Below are 20488 nucleotides of genomic sequence, written 5' to 3'. Positions count from 1 at the left end.
CACACCTGTCCTATAACTTGATTCTGTGATGTTGTCCTGAACCTGTGATGCTGGGTTTTGTAGGGGGTTGTAGTCAACAGTGAGCTCCTCAGAGCCTTAGTGTAGTGTCCTCAGAATCTCTGGACTTAGTCTTTCCAAATATTTGAGAGGCTGTAGTATGGGAAGGGGTGGGGCTTTGTGTGTCTGATTCCAAGAGATAGGAGGCTACAGGAATGCAGACATTTCCTCTTTAGGAAAAAGAACTTTCTAACTGTAAAAGCTCACTGGAAGGGGCAGACCCCCTGGCCGAGTGGTTAAATTCACGCGCTCCGCTGCAGCAGCCCAGGGTTTCGCTGGTTTGGATTCTGAGCACCGGCATGGTACTGCTCATCAGGCCACAGTGAGGCGGCGTCCCACATGGCACAACTAGAGGGACCCACAACTAAAATATACAATCATGTACTGGGGGGCTTTGGGGAGAAAAAGCAGAAGAAAAAACAGATTGGCAAATGTTAGCTCAGGTGCCAATCTTTAAAGAAAAAACCTGGCTGGAAATGAATGGTCCATCCGGGAGGTCATGAACTCCATCGCTGCTTGTGTTCAAACATGGCGGCTACAACCCTGGGCACTGATATCTACTGATATCTAGAAGGAGGTGGATGAGTGGGGACGTTAGGATCCCTTCTAATCCTGAGTGCCTGTCCAAGCCTCGCTTACTCATGGACCGTTGAGTTAGGCCCTGTGCCCACGTTATGCCCCCGTAAATGGCCCTGGAAGAACAAACACCAAATTACCCATCAGCAAGCAATGACATCAGCTTAATTATTTAAACCATTTTGATGGATGATTCTATGCCGTTTCTTGACGTTGATAATGTTATTAGTACCCCTGCCGAATAACTTCTTTTGGTCTCTTGGCAAAGATGTGTGTATCCAGACTTTAAGCATGGCCTCTGTGATATGGGTAGACCATCATGGTCCAAGAAATTTGGATTATTAAGTGTATTTTGGATTGGTATATTCTCTTACCAATATCCTCTGATTTAGTTGATTTTGCGTAAGTTGATTTTAGTTGATTTTTCATAGGTTGATTTTTTTGTAGCTTCTCTAGAAAATATTATTAAATTCACTATTTTTTCCCCCCAAATCAGGATCACACCCACCCCTCTTGGAGAAGGGAAAAGTACAGTGACGATCGGGCTTGTCCAGGCACTGACTGCTCACCTGAACGTCAACTCATTTGCCTGTCTGAGGCAGCCTTCTCAAGGACCGACTTTTGGAGTTAAAGGTACTTTATTTAGTCACTAGTGTATTTCTCAGAGCAAAATTTTAGGGGGAGAAAAGTTTAAAAAGAACGTCATTAACAGACATGGAGTTGAAACTTATCAGGAACTGGTGCATTTCATCCCTACACGCGCCCCCTCCTGCACAATCAGTATGTGGAGGTCACCCCAACTTGCTCCTCCCGCAGAGGGAGCTGTAGGGGGGTGTGAGTGGAGCCCTTGGTGCCCCCAAACAATGGCGGGGCTCCTGCTCAGGACTCTGACTTCACACAGAAGCTTCCTGTTTCATCGGTACCTTCTGTGCCAGTGATGCTGAAAGTGCCATTTGTAGTGATGTTTGATCATCCTAGCCTCACTGCCTGCATGGAGAAAGGCTCCCCACGCAGGCAGTGAGAGGCCCTTTGGTTGGGCTCTGAGCCTCGTCTCATCAGAGTTGCTGGGTGGGGCCTGAGGGGCACTGGAAACTGACCGGCTGTGGACAGAGAGAGGGGATGGAATTCCTCTTGGGCCGTGGCTCGGCTCACATCTGGCCCCTTCCCATCCACCCCTCTTTCTTCATTGATTTATCATGAATCATTCTTCAACTCACTTTACAATCGCATTTATTGCTGCAATTACTTTTTGTTCTTGGCACTTTGTGGGTTTTAGCAGGATTGTGTTTATATTACTGTTACAAGTATTAATAACTCCTAACTCATTAAGTATTGATAACTCGTAGAATGTCATACGTTATGTAGTGGAGCAAACACTAGACTTGGAGCGAGAAGGCCGAGGTTTTATTCGTGGCTGTATCTCTAACCGCTGTGTGACCTTTAGCCACTCATGATTTCTCTGAACCGCGTCTGCAAAAGTGTAGAAATCTTATAGCACTAAGCTCACAGGTTGTTGTGAAGACCAAATGAGATGGCATGTAAAAAACAGGATATGCACGCGGAAGGTCTCACTGTTGTTTTAGGGAAGAGAAGTCTTTTTAATGTAATAGCATTATTATTTCGAGGGATGAACAGCCTGATAAATCTTACATACTATTATCTAAACTAGATTGAAGTATATTGTGGGTTAGTCTGAGTTTATCGGGTGGATTTTTTTTTAACAAAGTTTTTGATACTTACATACATGTGCGAATTAGCTGAAGCATAGCCACATAGATCTAATAATAATTAAAAAAATAATCTCATATCCTGATGGATATTTTGCTGTAATGACATTTGCTGTATTACCATTACTCCTTTTTTTTTTTTTGAGGAAGATTAGCCCTGAGCTAACATCTGCTGCCAATTCTCCTCTTTTTGCTGAGGAAGACTGGCCCTGAGCTAACATCCATGCCCATCTTCCTCTACTGTATATGTGGGACGCCTACCACAGCATGGCTTGCCAAACGGTGCCATGTCCGCACCCGGGATCTGAACCAGTGAACCCCGGGCCGCTGAAGCGGAATGTGCGAACTTAACCGCTGCACCACCGGGCTGGCCCCTACTTTTACTCTTTTTTTGAACAAAAAGACCACCGTCCTTAATTCGCACGCTTGGACGTAGCGTGAACTTTTTCCTCTTCTGTTGTGCTTTGATTGACAGTTAATGTTTCTCATTGCCCGTTATTATTTTATCTTGGGGTACAAGCCTCCCTGTTGAGTTTGGGGAGCTGTGTCCCTGGGGCTCTGTCTGTCCTGTGTAGCTGTACCTGGTGACTCATCAACTGATGCCTGATCTGTTTAGGAGGCGCTGCGGGCGGCGGATATGCCCAGGTCATCCCCATGGAGGAGGTAAGACTGCAAAGAGACGTGTGTCGTGTGCCACCGTTTTTCCCTCCTGACACCTTTTTTCTGTGCTCCCATCAGCACAGGCCCACAGTCCTATATCCTTCACCCCCTAAAGTCCTAAAGACTCAGAAAACCAAAAATGTTTTCATGGCTCATTTGGTGGCAAAACCTGACATACAGCGTTGTGAGCTATTTAAGGCTTTTGTTGATGCCACTTGGTGTGACTTTTCATGTTTTGCTGCAGAAATATTATTTTTGATTAATGGATACTGAGCTAGACCCTGCTTGGGGTGTTTTATAAATAAATTGTATGTCCATCACAGTGCCTTTCTTAAATTCCAAAATATTCTGAATCCCGAAGTTTGTCTGGCCTCAGCGTTTCTGGAGAACAGGATGTGGGCCCTGAGCTCCGTCGTTCATCCCGAGCTCGGGAACACTTGGACTCTTCACTTCTGTAAACTGAGACTCCAAAATCAAATAAAGCCAAAGAAAAACGGGGAAAAGGGTCATGGTGTCGATTCCTATTTCGCCAAGATCTCCTTCCACACCCTCAGAGCCACTCCCTCATCTCCTGTGTCTGACCAGTGACCAGGTCCCATCACTTCTGCTCTCTGCGTTGGCCTCCGAGTTCGGGTCCTGAGAAAGCCTCCGAAAACCTAAGTCTGAGCGGGTTACTTTCCTGTTTAGTGTGTTTCAGTAGTTACTCCATGACTCTCCATCCGGCACAGCATGGCAGGTCCCAGGGCGCTGCTGCCACCTTCTCCCCCGCCTCACTGTCTCAGGTTCCCATGTGCGCCCCTCCTTCTCTCTACCCCGTCAACTCCTTGCAGATTCCTGCCCTGTTGTCTCTGGATTCCAAGCTTCTTCCTAAGCCTGGGATGTTCTCCCCTTCCTTTTCTGCTCTCCTTGCCCAGCTTGGACTTCCCTAGGTTCTGTTCCACCCCACAGATTGTGTGTTTGCTCCATCGGGTGTGCTCGGCCGTGGGGAGTCAGAGGCTGTAGGCCCCAGCACTTAGCAGAGTGCCCAGCACGTGGCAGCTCCTCGCTAGGAAATATTTGTTGTCTTTGCTGAAGGAAGAGGAGAAGTGTTTCCCCATGGAGGCCTAGGTGTCAGGGACACTACAGGGAAAATTTGGATAAAGAATAGTCCGAGGCATTGCTGAGAAAAATAGCCCTGAGCCTCACGTCTGATGGAGACTGAGTGACATTGATGAGCCCGGAGGATCCAGAGCCAGGAGGCCAGGTTGGGGATGGAGTACAAGGGACATGCCCAGAACGGCTCAGGATTTAGCTGAGGAATACAACTACACGTCACTTAACAGTGGGGACACACTCTGAGAAATGCATTGTTAGGCGATTTCGTTGTTGTGTGAACATCACAGGGTGTACTTACACAAACCTAGATGGTGTCGCCCACCACACACCTAGGCTCTGTGGTACTCGTCTTATGGGACCACATTGTATATGCTGTCTGTCGTTGACCGAAGCGTCCTTGTGCAGCACATGACGGCACTGAAAGGGCATTGGCCTCCTGCTGTCATGTGGCATTAGCTGCATAGCTCAGAGTTGGGCCGAATTTAAGGAACAACCTTGTGATGAGTAGGCCAAACTCAGTCAGGCAGTTTGTTCCTTTAATTCGGGGATCTCTGGTACCTTCTTCATCCCTCGCTCCCCAGCTCTGAGCACAGTGCCTGACGCTCAGTAGATGTTTGATGACTGAGCACCATGAACAGACAATACATACTGGAAGATACTTAATTAAGAAATAATCGCGGAAAATGGTTGAATAAATTCCAGATGAAGAATCGAAAGAGAAAATAGTAAGCCTTGAAGGGCAAGAAGGAGCCAGACTCGTGAAGAATGAGGGAAGGCATCGCAGGTGGTGCGAACAGCCTGAAGCAGGAAAGGGCTTGGCCTGTTCAGGGAACCAGAGGACACCAGCGTGGCTGGAGCCCGTGGGCCAGCGAGCAGTGAGGGGGTGAAGGACAGCGATGGGCCAGCTCTTTCAGGCTGCTGCAGTTCATACCCAAGACGCTAGACTTTATTGGGAGAATCATGCATGGTTAGCCATTGAAGGAATCTTGACAGGTAACATGGCGCAAATTGAGCTTTATAAAGATCACTCTGACTTTTGTGCAGAGAATAGATTGATGGGGGCTCAGAGTGGACACTAGGCGTCCGGTGAGGAGACTATGCAAGTAGCCCAGGGGGGAGAGGATGGTGATATGGCCCAGGATGGTGGCAGTAACGATGGAAAAAGGGATGTCAATGATTTTAGACATGTTTGCAGAATTAGATGTGGGGGTGAGCAAAGGGGAGAATTCAAGGCTGATATCCAGGATACTAAATTGAGCAACTCTGTAGAATTATTTATTAAAATGGAGGACTGGGGAAATAATGGGGGTGAGGTTTGAACTGTGGTGGCAAAGGGGGACAGTGGTCAGAAGAAGAGAGTCCCGTCTGGGGCCTGTGGACGTCCAAGTGAACATCAGATAGACAGTTGGAAAGGAAAGCTTATATCCCAATTGTAAAATAGGCAAGGGATTCAAAAGAAACATCAGAAAAGAAATATTAACTAACCAATGAATGTTTATCTTCACTAATAAGCAAATTAATCTACTTTAAAACCACTATCAGTTATCATTTTGCTTGTCAAATTGACAGAATTGGATTTTTTAAAATAGTAATAATACCAAGTTTTGCCAGAGATTGAAATCCACTCAGGCACTGCTGGGAAGTGTATGTTCGTAAAACTTTTCTGGAAGGGAGTTAGAAATATGTATCAAGTACCTTAAAAATATTCATGTCCTTTGGCCCAAATAAGTTCATGTTTAGGTTATCTTAAGGAAAAATCGAATGTGTATGCAAAAATTTAATATTAAAACCATTTATCATCACATAATTTGTAGCATTAAAAAATTAGAGGGGCTGGCCCCGTTCCCGAGTGGTTAAGTTCTCGTGCTCCGCTGCAGGCGGCCCAGTGTTTCGTTGGTTCGAATCCTGGGTGCGGACATGGCACTGCTCATCAAACCACGCTGAGGCAGCGTCCCACATGCCACAACTAGAAGGACTCACAACGGAAGAATATACAACTATGTACCGGGGGGCTTTGGGGAGAAAAAGGAAAAAATAAAATCTTAAAAAAAAAAAAATTAGAAAAATCTTAAATGTTTAATAATAGGATATCAAGTAAACTATTTTTTGAAGACTATTTAGTGATGTAAAAATGCTAGTAATATTACACTAGGTGTAAAAGCTAAGGTCAAAGGTATTATGGTATTATGGTCTCACTATTTAAAATTACAAGTATATGTTATAAAATATATATTCGTATGTAATTTTTCATCTTTTCTAGTGATCATGTATGTTATAAGTTATAAAATAAAATTTTAACAAGAAAATATAAATGTTTAACCTTCCAAGAAATTAAAGAAATGCATCTTAAAACAGAACACCACTTTTTCAACTATTCGATTAACTTCTATTTTAGTCCAGAGTTTACTTTGTTTCTGAAGTAACTGATCTCCTGTTTTGCAGATGGCACTTCAACCCATTCAGAAAGCAATTTGGTGATATTATCAAGCGCCTTAATCCAGTAACCACACTGCTGGAAATATATTGCTTTTTAGCAACTAATTTTTTAAAAAAGCTATTTGCATCTATTCTTTATAATTATAACCTTTTTTGCAAAAATGAAAATGTGAAAGCAGTCCAGGCGTGGGAGACTGAAAAATTTTGGTCTATCTACTCAATTATACAGTTCCGATAAACTGTAATATCCATAAGCAAGATTATTACATAAGAATGAGTTCTTTAAAAAAGAAAGTACCAAATTATAAGTATGGCTGATTCTACAAATAATAATGTGCGCACATAAGACTAGAAGGAAAATAGCAGAATTAATAGAGTTATGAGGGTGATATATTTTTTGTATTTCTCAGACTTTCTGTCATATATTATTCTATTACTGTTTATGTTATTCCCTGCCTCATTCCAAAGTATATTTGACACAATATTATTTTCTAAATCATATAAGAATACATAAAAGTCAATGAAATAAGAAAACCAATATTAAGTCCATCAGATTATTTTACCCTTAACTTGAGAATGGAAGAATTTCTGATGACAGATTTGCTCGAGTGCTCTGCTGTCAAGTGGGAGACCTTGACATTGATGTGCTAATTTAGGCTGTTTTATGGACTCAGCTTATTATAAGGATATATAGTTAGCATATTTTATTTATTCAGAAAGTCCTTGAATACTGCCATGGTTGTTTGAAACAAGTAGAAACATATTTTCATGTCCTTTCTAGTTCAACCTTCACTTGACTGGGGACATCCATGCCATCACCGCTGCCAATAACTTGCTAGCCGCTGCTATCGACACAAGGATTTTGCATGAAAACACTCAAACAGATAAGGTGAGAAAGGCTCCTTGTTGGCCATTTTGGCCATCTTATCCTGGGATTCCTGGATTCTTAAGGAGTTCATGGAGAAACTTCTGGAGTCTGTAAACTCTCTGAAATTTTATTCAAAATGTTGTGAATTTTGTACATGTCCGTATTTCTTGGGGAGAGGATCCATACTTCGGTCAGATTCTCAAATGAGTGTATGACCACCGCCAGGCTATTAGGTGAATTACGTTAGCTGTACTTTTCAAGCCAAATATTCTTTGAGATGAGTCTTTAGGTTTGAAGGTGGTGGTAGACCAGTGCCCTTGGTTCTGCCCATAGGTCCAATCTCTGTCTGTACTAAGGGGATTGGAGAGGTGTCTGTTTAGACTGTGGTGTTACCTGCAGCTCTCCGAGATGGGTTGTTAAAGAGGTCAGACCCCCTTGTTGGGCTTCAGGTGCAAACAGTCTGAGATGTAAATCGCACACCTGAAGGGGACGGTACCGGGTGCTAATTCCTCATAGACATAGGACATGGATAAAAGTGAGACTTTCTGGCACGTTTTACAGGGGTCCTGACTACCTCCAATTAAAGTAACTGAAGTAAGTAATTAAAGTAACTCCCTCCTGAGTTTTTGAAGCCAAACACAGATTAATATTAATTTGAAAGTTATAAGGCTGTAGCTCAAGAAATATATATGTATGCACACTCTTTGCAATGTGCATTATGTCAGATTTGGTCAGATTTATTAAAACGACAGAACTTAAGTCTGCGTTGTTCATATAAGCCAAGAATTTTAATAGGGTCTGTTAGCTAAACAGTTTCGTCATAAATGTAATGAACTTTGTCATATCCTATGAATTGTCCGAGTTCATGGTTGGCCCTTAAACTTGTGTGGGGTTTTATTTTTGTTTTGTGTTTTTAGGCCCTGTATAATCGACTGGTTCCTTCAGTGAATGGTGTCCGAGAATTTTCAAAAATTCAACTTGCTCGGCTGAAGGTAAGTTTCCAGTCAGTGTTTCTTTAAAAAGAACATGTCCCAGAAACAAATCAGAAAAATCGTCAGAGCTGGAGATTTTGAGCTTGATTTGATTTGGGTTTTCAGACACTCTTTTGGGTCTTAAGCTCTAAAGAAACGGAACAAGATAGCCAAGAAAGCGCAGAACTAGAAGCCTGACACCAGATCCTGCACCAAAGAGCTCAGGAACACATCAGTTCACCTTTTTAGGTGTCTGTTCTCCATCCATAAAATGAGAGGGCTCCTTTGCTCATCTAGAGGCCCTAACACACAGCTAACAAATGAGAATTTCAAAGAGTGCTCTTTCGTGAAATTTCTTATCTAGGAAATAAGATATAGCCTATGAAAATTCGTCTACTCAGCTTCTGCTGCAGCAAGATACTAAGATACCCGTGGAAGTGATCTTCATTCTTGTGCATATTATTTCTTAGTGCCAGTTGCTGCTTGTCCTACTAGTCACATTGATTTCCCCTGGCTCTTTTCCAGAGACTAAAACACAACTGTACTGGTATAATGTACAGCCACTGGTTGGTAATGATTGGTTTTAAAAATTCACCCCCTTGCTTCTTAGAAGTTGAGTTTCTTGAAAATAATGCACAGTAGACTATCTTCAGCAACAACATGTATAGTTTCTGTTTTCCAGATTCTTTTCTTATACTTCTTTACTAAAAGCCACTTTTTTAGAATGTTTCCTTTATAGAAATAGATGCATTACAAGTTTTAATGTTTTTTTCCTCAGTGAATTACAAATAACTTATTTTGAAAACACAGACATAAACTTTCCTTGAATGACTGGTATTTGTATTTGAAAAGAAGAACTAACGAGCTGGAGCATCCTTTATATGGACAGCAATGTCCCTTCTGAGCACAGCGCATGGCGACCACGGAGAGCGGCTCCCAGGGCCTCAGGCCGACACAGACAACAGCAAACAGTGTTTTTTGTGTACTGTCAACCACACTACATCTTCAGATCTGTCATTTTAAGGGTATATTACAAATATCATGTCTTCCACTTAGGAGATATTTGGACTCGCATTTATGAGTTGGCCTAACCAACAACTTACTCAAAGTTCAGTTTGTAAGAAGGCTTTACTAGTCATGGACAAAATAAGAGAAGAGAAATCATTTTAGTTCCATTTTGCTTTCTCTTCCTCCCAAGACCGATCGCGTTTTTTCTTCTGCATCCTTAGAGACTGGGAATAAATAAGACAGATCCCAACACGCTGACAGAAGAGGAAATGAGGAAGTTCGCCCGGCTTGACATCGACCCCTCCACTGTCACGTGGCAGAGAGGTAGGTGCTGACGGCCAGCTCGGGAGCGTGATGATTTCCAGCTGAAGCTCTCGAATCAATTTCACAAAGGCACGATTTTACCTCTTCCCATTCTCTTCCCAGCTTGTGTTTCATAATCCCTCCATTTATTTCAGTCACTATCATTTTACCTCCTCTTCTCTCATCCTGGCCTCCTTTTGGGGAGAAAAGGCTGCACCCTTCTCAAACCGACTGCTCTGTCTGGGCTCGGTCGCATCCACTCCCACTCATTTAGATTGGCAAGGAAAATTACTTCTCTCCTCTGTCTCTTTCTTCTCTGGCCTCTTGTCTTTGTTTTAAAAAGAAGAAATTTAAATGTCTGTCTCTCCCCTTGTTTGTCCCACTGCCCTCTCTACCCACCCTCCTAATTTCTTCCTTTATTTCTTTACCGTTAACTTTAAGCAGCTCTTACATTTCTATTTTCTGTGCTGAATTTTTTCTCCGAGTCTAGGACATGCTTCCAGCCGCTACTAGAATATCCTCTAACGCTTCGAATGCAGCATGGAGGGACTCCCACTATCTCCATCCTCACCTCCCTGCGCCCCTCTTATCAGTGTCTCCCCTCCTTCTCCCACACTGCTCTCGCCAAGGGCGGGACAGTGGGAAAAGCACTAAACGTGGAATCAGGAGCCTTGTTGTGTGTCTCTGCCCTGCCACTGACTTACTGCGTGACCCCGAGCGAGTCACATACATGTTTTGGGCCTTGGTCTCTTGGAGAAGGAAATGGAGATGATAACGAATCTTACGGGGATGTGGTAATAGCCCTTGAACTTGATAAAACCTAAGGTGCTACAGAGGGTTAGTGATGCATATCCCTGATTCTCTCTGTATTGTTCTCAGACTTACCCACCACGTTCCCCATTTCTGCCTACTTCCAGAACATTCTGATCAGATGCCTGATTTATTGCAATTGCCTTTGAATAGGTTTCCATTTCCATCCCCCAGTTCAGTAGACTCAGATTGTAGGGATGTTGTCCTGTCACTTTCTGGTTCAGAAGCTTCCACGCTGTGTGGGAAAACCCTCCCATACCGTGTGGGAAAATCGCCATGACATGGCCTGCCTGCAGGACCCCCGTCTTGCTGCATATCCCTGTGCTCTCTGTCTCCTTTCCAGTCAGACAGGCCCACCTTGGTCCTTCTCCCCGCCCTTGTTCAGCCGTCCCCACCCCGTCTCCCTGGCTTGGCCCTCCCAGACACAGCTCAGGTCCAACCTTTCCTGAAGCCTCCTTCCTGGGCATCCATTCAGCCAGTTCATTAAGAATTCAGTGAGGTGGAGAGACCAAGGCTGGAGGCCCAATCCTGCCTCTACCATTGTGAACTGTGCAGCTTTGGCTGAACAACTTACTCGGTTTCCCTCCTCTTTAAGATGGACTAATGACAGCAGCCGCCCCCTTGGGTGGCCCTCCTAAAACACGAGAGTCCTTTCCAGACGCTAAAGCAGCCCCTAAATGATCGTAGACGCCATTGTGGTAAAGTTGTGTGATGTGGTTTTTCTGTGTGTGTCTGTCTCCCAAACTCCTAAAGGAAAGGAAAATCTCTTTGGAATCTTCTAAAGATTTTTTTTTTTAATTATGAAAGCAATAACACTGTAAAGGCTTTGGAAATGTCTAAAAGAATACTATATTTACTATACTAATAAAACTACTATTCATAGTTTTTGTGTGCATCTGTGTTTTGTGTGTAATTACAATTATAATTATATCCTCCTAGTTTCACTTACATCATAATATGCGTGTTCCACTTTGTTAGCTCTTTGTTGTGATAGTAATTTTAAATGGCTCTAGAATGTTCCTTTGTGGATGAACTACAACTAACTTAAGCACGCCTCTGTTACTGAACAAACTAACGTCATTTTTTATTTTTTTATTTTTTGGGGTGAGGAAGATTGGCCCTGAGCTAACATCCATTGCCAATCTGAGCTAACCCATCTTGTACCAGTCTTCCTCTTCTGTGAGGGACATCACCACAGCATGGCTTTACGAGCAGTGTGTACTTCCGTGCCCAGGATCCAAACCTGCAAACCCTGGGTCACCAGAGTGAAGCGTGCAAACTTAACCGCTACACCACTGGGCCAGCCCCCATGTTTTGGTTTTTTTTTTAATAACTGGAGGATTTATTATAACACGATTATTTCCAAAATGCATAGTCAACTTTTTCAAGGCATTTGTGAGTTTGTATTAACTCTTTTAAACTTTTTTGGAGGTTTACTTATGAAAGAAAAATCATGCCGGTGGAAATTAGTGTATCTAAACCTGGTGTGTGAATATGCTAAAAGAGAAATTTTGACCCACATGGGGCTTCTTCCACGTCTGCATTGTGGCTCCAGCCAAGGCAGCCATCAGAAATGGGCCATGGCTCTTGCAGTGGGTCTTGGAAGAGAGACTATGTGATCCCTTACACCTGGGGGTGATGTGCAGAAGGAAGGGACTGAAGCGTACTGTGGTTGTGCATCAATTTTAATGGAAGTGACAATTTAAAAATTATTCCAGATAAACACTAGAATCATATTATTGTTTAGGGCATGAAAGTGAAGAAAATATTATTGCTCCAGACAAGCCACCTGGGTCAGAGGAGTTTGGAATGATGTTTCATAAGCAGTTTGGCTCTTATTCCCATGAATTAATATAAGAAATAAGACTCCATCAAATGAATTGAGGTCATTTCATAGTAGAGGTTTTTTTTTAAGGCAATATAAGCTAGAAATATATAAGCCTATGATGAGATCAGATACTTAGATGATTTGATAACTAAAGAGGGACACTGAGGGACCTTGTGGGGCTGGGAACTCTTCTCAGACCATAAGGATGTCCCATATTTATTCGTTTCAGCCTGTGTGAGAAATCTGATGGTTGTTCCATTCTATGCCTCATCTCAGAAGCTTAAAGGCTTTGGTGACAGAGTGGAACTGGGAGCCTGGAGACTGTTCCAGAAATACTTAACATAAGCAGAAGCAACAGCAGACAGCCATCCTTTTTGTTGTTCCCAGAGGAGCGTGAGCTCCTCCCTCCCTGAGCATCAGAACCCCCGGGGCTCACAGGCCATTAGACTGAGGGCCCCAAGCCTCAGTCACCCGCAGTGAACTGACATCAGGTTCTCGGTTCCGAAAATGGCAGCCTCGCAGGGAATCAGTGCAGTTCTTCTGCTGAAGCCAGCATAGTGGGCCTGCCGCCACTGGAGCACCTTGTGCTGCCCAGACCCTGAGCCGGTGATGGTGATGGAATAAGCCGTTAGGCACCCTCTGCATGGTCCTCAAGACGTAGTCCACACTGCAGTACTCAAGGGACCGTCTAGAGCAAAGAATGAAAAATCAGACATCTCCCCCCAAACACTTGCTGTGCTCTCCGTACCTGCCCTTGGCCAGTGAGCACCTTACATCAGAGACTCCTGTCTTGTTCTCTTTGGATCCCTGTACAGCTAGCATGGGCCCTGGCACAAGGTGGGCCCTCAATAAGCGTTCCCGGAATGAATAAATATGTTTCTCGTTCCATTTTGGTTCTGGCACTGAGAGGCTGCGAATGATGTATCACTCACGAAGGGTAACTTCCTGGGATCTTTGTTCCGTGTGTGTCCGAATTCAGTCGGCATGGTTCTTCTCTTCCGTATCGCTGACATTGGCTCGTCTCTCTCTCCGTGCATCAGAAGCGCGTGTGTGAGAGACGCCTGCTCCGCCGGGGCTGGGGTGAATGCACAGCTGTGCTCTTGATGCTGCTGTTGGAGTTGATTTTGCCAACTTTTTTTTTTGCCTTGTTTGTGTTCTCTTTGCTAAATAGAAAACAGCTGAATTTCCAGTAAGACGATCCCATCGATCTTGTACCAACATTGTGTATCCTACACATGAGAATAGGAAATATTTTTACTTTATATGACTCTGCACCGTAGGTCTTGGGACTAAGTACTAGCTAGTGATAACGCTGAGAAGATTCCTTTCTCTGTATGTACTGTCCTTGTATCTTAAGATCATAAAGAAGGTTTGTATGTGTTTGATGAGTGTTGCTTGAGTGTCTGCGTGAGTATTAGCGTGTCTGAGTGTGTGTGTGAGAGAGGACATATCGTCTGTAGAGGAAATGACCAGCAGCCGCTGAGTCAGGGAACAACAGAGGTGGCCAGCGAGGCAGGTCTGTGGGTGCTTTGTGTGTGAAAGAAAAGGTTAACATTTTTCATCCTGCAGATGCTTTTAGTCCCCAAATACATGATGTAGTCCTCAAATACATAATTTGTCAGTGCCCTGTTAAATGTTTAGTAAATTGGATCTAAGTCGTCAGTGTGGGCAGCTTGTTATTTGAAGCCGTATAAATTATTAATGAACTCTCTGTCCTTCTGGCTTTGTTTCCTGGAGTTGTAAATTTAGTTTTCACTAAGCCAAATCTAGTTTTCACAAACAAAATGCAAATCAGGGCAATTCAAACAAACCGACAAAAAAGTAAAGATAATTGATGCCTGCTCGAATCATGATTGCCTTCTTCGCCCCTCCCCATACTGCTTGATTTATTTTGTTTTTTATTGTGGTAGGATATACATAACATCATTTTAACCATTTGTAAGTGTGTAATCCGCGGCATTAAATACATTCACAGGACTTAACGGCACTTATACCATCCTCACTGTCTATACCCAAAACCTTTTCCTCATCCCCAGCAAAAACTTTGCACTCATGAAACAGTAACTCGCTGTCTTCTCTCAGCCCCTAGTAACCACTGTTCTACTTGTCTCTATGAATTTTCCTATTCTAGGAACCTCAGACAAGTGGGATCATATAGTATTTGTCCTTCTGTATCTGGCTTATTTTACTATGCATCATATTTTCTTTTTTTGTATTTTTTTTCTTAAGATTGGCACCTGAGCTAAGATCTGTTGTCAATCTCTTTTCCTTCTTCTCCCCAAAGCCTCCCAGTACATACTTGTATATTCTAGGTGTAGGTCCTTCTGGTTCTGCTGTGTGGGGCACCTCCCCAGCATGGCCTGATGAGCGGCGCCATGTCCACACCCAGGATCTGAACCTGGTGAAACCCTGGGCCGTCAAAGTGGAGCACACAAACTTACCCACTCAGCCACGGGGCTGGCCCCTATGCATGATATTTTCAACATCCATTCATGTTGTAGCATTTCTCAAAAATTCACTCTCTTTTTTGGCTGTATAATATTACATTGTACAGATATACCACATTTTGTTGAGCCATTCATCTGTTGATGGACAATTGGTTGTGTCCCCTTGTGGCTCTTGTGAATAATGCTTCTTCAAACATGGTGTGCAAGTATCTGTTTGAGTCCCTGCTTTGACTTCTATCCAATGTATACCTAGGAGTGGAATTCCTGGATCATCTGATCGTTCAATGTTTAACCTTTTGAGAAACTCACTTGGCTTCTTCTCTTTTGTTGTGAGGAATTGGCCCTGAGCTAACATCTGTGTCAATCCTTTTCTATTTTATATGGGGTGCTGCCACAGCATGGCTTGATGAGCTGTGCTAGGTCCATTCCCGGGATCCGAACCTGCAAACCCCGGGCCACTGAAGTGGAATGCACGAACTTCACCACCACACCACTGGGCCGGCTCCAGTTGGCTTCTTCCTGTGACTCAGGTTTCAGTGTAAAAACTCACCACTTCGGAAGTGCTTTTCCTTACTGCCTAGTCAAAAATGGCACTCCACCCCCACCCTGACATGCTCTATCATATCACCTCCCTTTTTTTTTTTTCAGGCTTTTATCAATGGCTGATATTTTCTCGTTTTTTTGATCCCTCCTTGTGTCCACCCTCTGGACTGTCAGCTCCAGGCAAGCCAGACCTTGTCTCGGGCTCTCCACTGCTTCCCTGGCACAGACACACACTGGGCCACTAGTGTGTGTTCATTGATTGAATAATCTCTTCTCTTCTCTTTCAGTATTGGATACAAATGACCGATTTCTACGAAAAATAACCATCGGGCAGGCAAACACAGAGAAGGGCTATTCCCGGCAGGTAGGTGGCATTCTCTTCGCAGGAGTGGCTCTGTCCTAACTCTCCTGGATTTACACTGGCCCAGAAGCTGGCTCTCTGCTTCTCTCTTCTCATTCCTTCACCTGCAGTGGCCAGTGGGTCTCCCACCATTTCAGGGTGTTTCCAGTCCTTCGGCAGGACTGGGAGAGGGTCAGGAGGCAGAAAGGCTCCCGTATTATATTACGATCCTTTTCCTGTGTCATTTGAGTCGTGTTCCTGGGAAGAACCACTCAGCATGTCTCTTGAATATAAATTCTTACATATTTTATTGCACACCCACCATTTAGTACTATATCCTCATAACAGCTGAAAAATGAAAATCTCAGACACATTACTCAAATTCCTTAAACCAAAGAACAAACACCTAGTTATTTGGCTTAATAGCCTGAGGAGCTTTTAAGGATAATGTCTTATTACTGAAATGCAGAAAATGTGGAAGATAAATTATGCTGTTTGCCTTCATTTCAATAGGTCTCCCGTGTGGGGCAGTGGCGCTTAGGCAATATAAATTCGATGATTTTTCTGCCAGGTACAGCAAGCCTCTAAATCATTTTTTTTATAATAAACTTTAGGTTTTCAGACAGTTTTAGATTATGGGCTTTACATTGTGAAGTTTTTATTAGTGAAGAAAGAATCACTTTTACTCTGATATTCAGTCCTCGTACCAAATAGACTTTTGGACCTTTTGAAATATTTTTAATTAAAAAGTGAGTATGAGGATTGAATTGAGAGGACAGGCTAAGCCCGTGCGCCCTTCCTCCTCCTCCAAATCCTGGAACTTGTGCATATAAACGGATTTCAAACAATTAATCCATATCTGTGCTAGAAAACCAGACTCATCACCATGTAATTTTGGGAAGGTTCCGAAAGATAGGAGGATGGAGTTGGATCACTGGAGAAAAGCACAGCCCAGAATGTAGTGGGAATGTTTTAGGGGTTCTGTAAATTCAGAGTGATAGATATCTTACTCAGAAACAGGAGAGGGTTGGCACACCCTCAGGGGGAGTGACTGGGGACAGCTCTCAAGAAGCAGATGGACGGGCTTCCTGTGACACGGGTGCTGAGCTGGCAGCTTGGGGCCTCAGTGTGGTCCTGAGGCCAGTGCCTAGCATATGCCGCCCAGCCCTGGGGACGCCCCTCACATCACAGACACAGATTTCCTTGTGTACTCTGTTTCCTGTCTGGTAGTGAGAAGCGTCTGGTACAAAGAGAAGCAGAATATTGTGATGCTTTATTAAGGAAAGGGCAGCCTTTTCTCACTTGCACAGAGAGCGCCCTCAGGACCCCGGTGGCCCTGTGAGTGGCTACAGGACTGGAGGCCAGGCAGCGGCATGTCCTGTGTGCTATCCTACCTCATCTCTGGAGAGAGGCCCGGGTCATCGGAAATCGGGTCCACAGACAGGTATAAAGGATATAAAGTAGAGGAAGATGGGCACGGATGTTAGCTCAGGGCCAGCCTTCCTCAGCAAAACGTGGAGGGTTGGCAGCAGATGTTAGCTGAGGGCTAATCTTCCTCAAAAAAAAAAAAAAAACAAAAAACTGCCATCAGTATTCTCGGAGGATTAAGAGAGCCATCATACAAGGAGTGGGAACTGGCTGTTGCAAAAAAGAAATCGCTTAAAATTTTGGAAATAAAGCAATGATGTCAAAATAAAAATCCAGCTAGTGGACTGAATAAGAAAGTAGGCCGAAGTGATTTAGAGAGGGAAGTCCAGGCCCAGAGTTCTCCAGCACACACCACCAAAAGGAAAGCCGTAGAAAGTACAAAAAGTGAGGAGATACAGGGCACGCGTCAAGAAGTTCCCATATGCTTATAATAGTTACAGATGGAAGTGACAGAGGATGAGGGAAGAATGTTTTCAAGGAAATAATAAAAAGAGAATTTGTTTATTTGACGGAAAAGATGAATTCTCATATTAGAGACTCTTAATAAGTGGTGAGCAGGATGAATGAAGAAAGACATAGACCCAGACACATCATGTTGAAAATTTGGAAAACTAAGGGAAAAAAGAAAAAAATTCCAAAAAGCTGCCAGAGAGAGAACAGTCCTGATTAGTGACAAAGGAGGAAGACGCAGGTTGGCGTCGGGTTTCTCACTGATGGCACCAAATGCGAGGTGACACAGGGACAATTGGTTTGGAGTTCTGAAGGAAAAGGATTGTCAACACGGAATCCTTAAGCAGAAAGCGTAAAATGGCAGCGGCAACAATAAAACATGCTGAATAGAAAAAAATAAGCAGGAATAAGTCAAACTCGGTAGTAGTTGCTGTAGATATGAACTGGCACTGACATAAAATACAGAAACTGTAAAGATCAGATAGTAAAAATTTAAATCTTCAGTATGAAAAATTGACACATACAAAAATGTGAAAAGACTAGTAACAGACTGAGAGGGGATATTTGCTATCTATATAAAAAAGGCTTAAGGTGCCAAACACAAAAGGAACTTCCACAAATTAATACTCAGATATTGCTCTCAGTACGCCTTCACTGGTCACCTTTAAAACTGCATCTGTCCCCAAACTCCTTTTTTCCCTGCTGTCCTTGCTCCCCTCGTTGATTCTCTGCCTCCCACACTAAAATGTGTTTTATGGGGGCAGAGGTTTTTGTTTTGTTCACTGCTGGATTTTCAGTCCTGAGAACTTTGTTACATGCTAAGTAGTAGGTGTTCAAGAAATATTTGCTAAATAAATAAAGAGAATAAGTAAAAGACAATTTAAAAAAGCAAAAATAGAATGCCAACAAGTAATCATAAAAGTGCAAATTAAAACCACAGTGAAGTCTTATTTACCTGTGAGCTTATCAGAACATGAATAAATTAATGTTAAATGTTAGGGTCCAAGGAAATAGAGAGTTTTTACAGTGTTAGTGGGCATATAAGTTAGTAAATCCTTTTGGATGACAGATTGTTAGAATTAAAATTTGAAATGAGGGGCCGGCCCGGTGGCGCAGCGGTTAAGTTCGCACGTTCTGCTTTGGCAGCCTGGGGTTTACTGGTTCGGATCCCGGGTGCAGACATAGCGCCGCTTGGCACACCATGGTGTGGTCGGTGTCTCTCATATAAAGTGGAGGAAGATGGGCATGGATGTTAGCTCAGGGCTAATCTTCCTAAAAAAAAATAAAAAAATTAAAATGACCCAACAGTTCCAACCTCAGGACTAAAGATGTTAAAAAAAGAAGGAAGAGGAGGAATATTTGCTTATATGGGAAAAAAAAATGTCTATGTATGTGGCAGTTGAAAATAATAAAGTTTATATAGAAGGAGTGATGACAAATAGCGCTCTTATACCGATAGTGAAATGGAAAGGTAAAAAAAACTCCTACGCATTAAAAAAAATTGAAGTAAAATACATATAGTATAAATCAGTTTATGTTAAGGAAAATGCCAGCATATGTATTCGTATATGTATATAAACACATACAATGGAAGCTAGAAAGATGCACGCCAGCTTCTGACATTAGTTACCGCTGGAAAGAGGACTGGGAAAGAAAGAGAGTGGTCAGGAAGGCCTTTCACATTTCCTCTGCGTGTTTTTGTGCTGTAACTAGGCACCAGAGAGACGGAAGACTAATGATGGCTGAGGTTTGAACACCCACTCCATGCTGTGTATTGGCAGGCCCATTACATACATTAGCACATTTACTTTGTAAATCCGGTTTACAGATGAGAAAAGTGGGCATGTTATGAAGTAGCTTGCCCAAGGTTATATCTTGTATTGCTTTATGCATACATACTTTTAAATAAAAAAGGATTATGTTATACGTGAGAGCTTTCACAGCTTTTTGAAACCAGAAGACTCTATTAAGGACATCTTTTTATGTCAATAAAGGTAGATCCGTATCATCATTGCTTAATGCTATGTAATATCTCATTTTGTAGAGGTACCGTAATCTATTGAACCAGTTCCGTTAATGGAAATTCGGGATGTTTGCAGTGTTGAGTGATCATATAAGCTATAGGAAACATACACACAGATTTGTGTGTGTTCTTGCCTGATATCCTTAGGACAAGGCCCCAGATCTGCAATTGCAGAGTCAAAGAGGTTACAGATTTCAAATGTGGATGTTTATTTCCATATTACCTTGCAGAAAAGCCACGTCGATTCACGTCCTTGCCAACATTGCATATTGTCCTGTGTTAAGTTTGTGATAAATAACAACACTAATCTCATTTACACCTGTAGATGACTTGAAATATTTTATTTTCAAAACAAAAATGAGCAGCCCTCTAGTAGGTACATCACTGAGTCAATAAAATGAGTAAGAATGATATTTAAATTGACCCAGTTGGTATCATTTTTTATGTTCAGATGCACAATTTTGAAATCGTAACAATTACAAATGAAGAACTTGTCTGTGTATTATAAATTCCACTTATTAGTTACACAGTTTAAGAATGTTTCTAGTCTCATGTTTTGTATAGAAAGTCTCAATATTTTTAGTCATTTTTTTATATGCATTGTTTATAATGGGATGATGATCCAGAGAATCCTAAATGTCATACAATGAAAAAATCACTTATGTTTGGAAAGGGTTATGTTAAGAATATAATAATTGAATTGAGTTGTATTTGACTTTCAGGTAATATTTTTTCACCAAATCAATGACTAATGAAATCTCAACCAGGAAGTAGCCAGAAAGCTCCTTATTTCCTTCATTTCCTTTCTTGTCAGTGACGGAAATGGACAATAAAATGTCTCATAAGGTGATCCCACCAGGGCACAGCCACTTTCTCTCTGTGTAAGCTTGAACTTGTCTGGCGCACACACCCCTTGGG

General features: G+C 42.7%; 1 protein-coding gene across 3 annotated transcripts in view; it reads left to right on the top strand.

The window, feature by feature from the left end:
- MTHFD1L (methylenetetrahydrofolate dehydrogenase (NADP+ dependent) 1 like) overlaps positions 1-20488 on the top strand; it is a 191436-nt gene that overhangs the window by 50405 nt on the left and 120543 nt on the right. For all 3 annotated transcript variants that reach the window (XM_023633058.2, XM_023633056.2, XM_070256470.1), the window contains exons 12-17: positions 1130-1266; positions 2977-3023; positions 7333-7440; positions 8337-8411; positions 9620-9722; positions 15617-15693. In XM_023633058.2, coding sequence (XP_023488826.1) covers positions 1130-1266; positions 2977-3023; positions 7333-7440; positions 8337-8411; positions 9620-9722; positions 15617-15693 — 547 coding nt within the window. The remainder of the gene's footprint in view (positions 1-1129; positions 1267-2976; positions 3024-7332; positions 7441-8336; positions 8412-9619; positions 9723-15616; positions 15694-20488) is intronic.

The sequence above is a fragment of the Equus caballus genome, chromosome 31 (genome assembly GCF_041296265.1).
Source record: "Equus caballus isolate H_3958 breed thoroughbred chromosome 31, TB-T2T, whole genome shotgun sequence".
Classification (NCBI taxonomy): Eukaryota; Metazoa; Chordata; class Mammalia; order Perissodactyla; family Equidae; genus Equus; species Equus caballus.
Note: the sequence above shows the minus strand (reverse complement) of the source record. Positions and strands in the feature narration are given on the sequence as shown.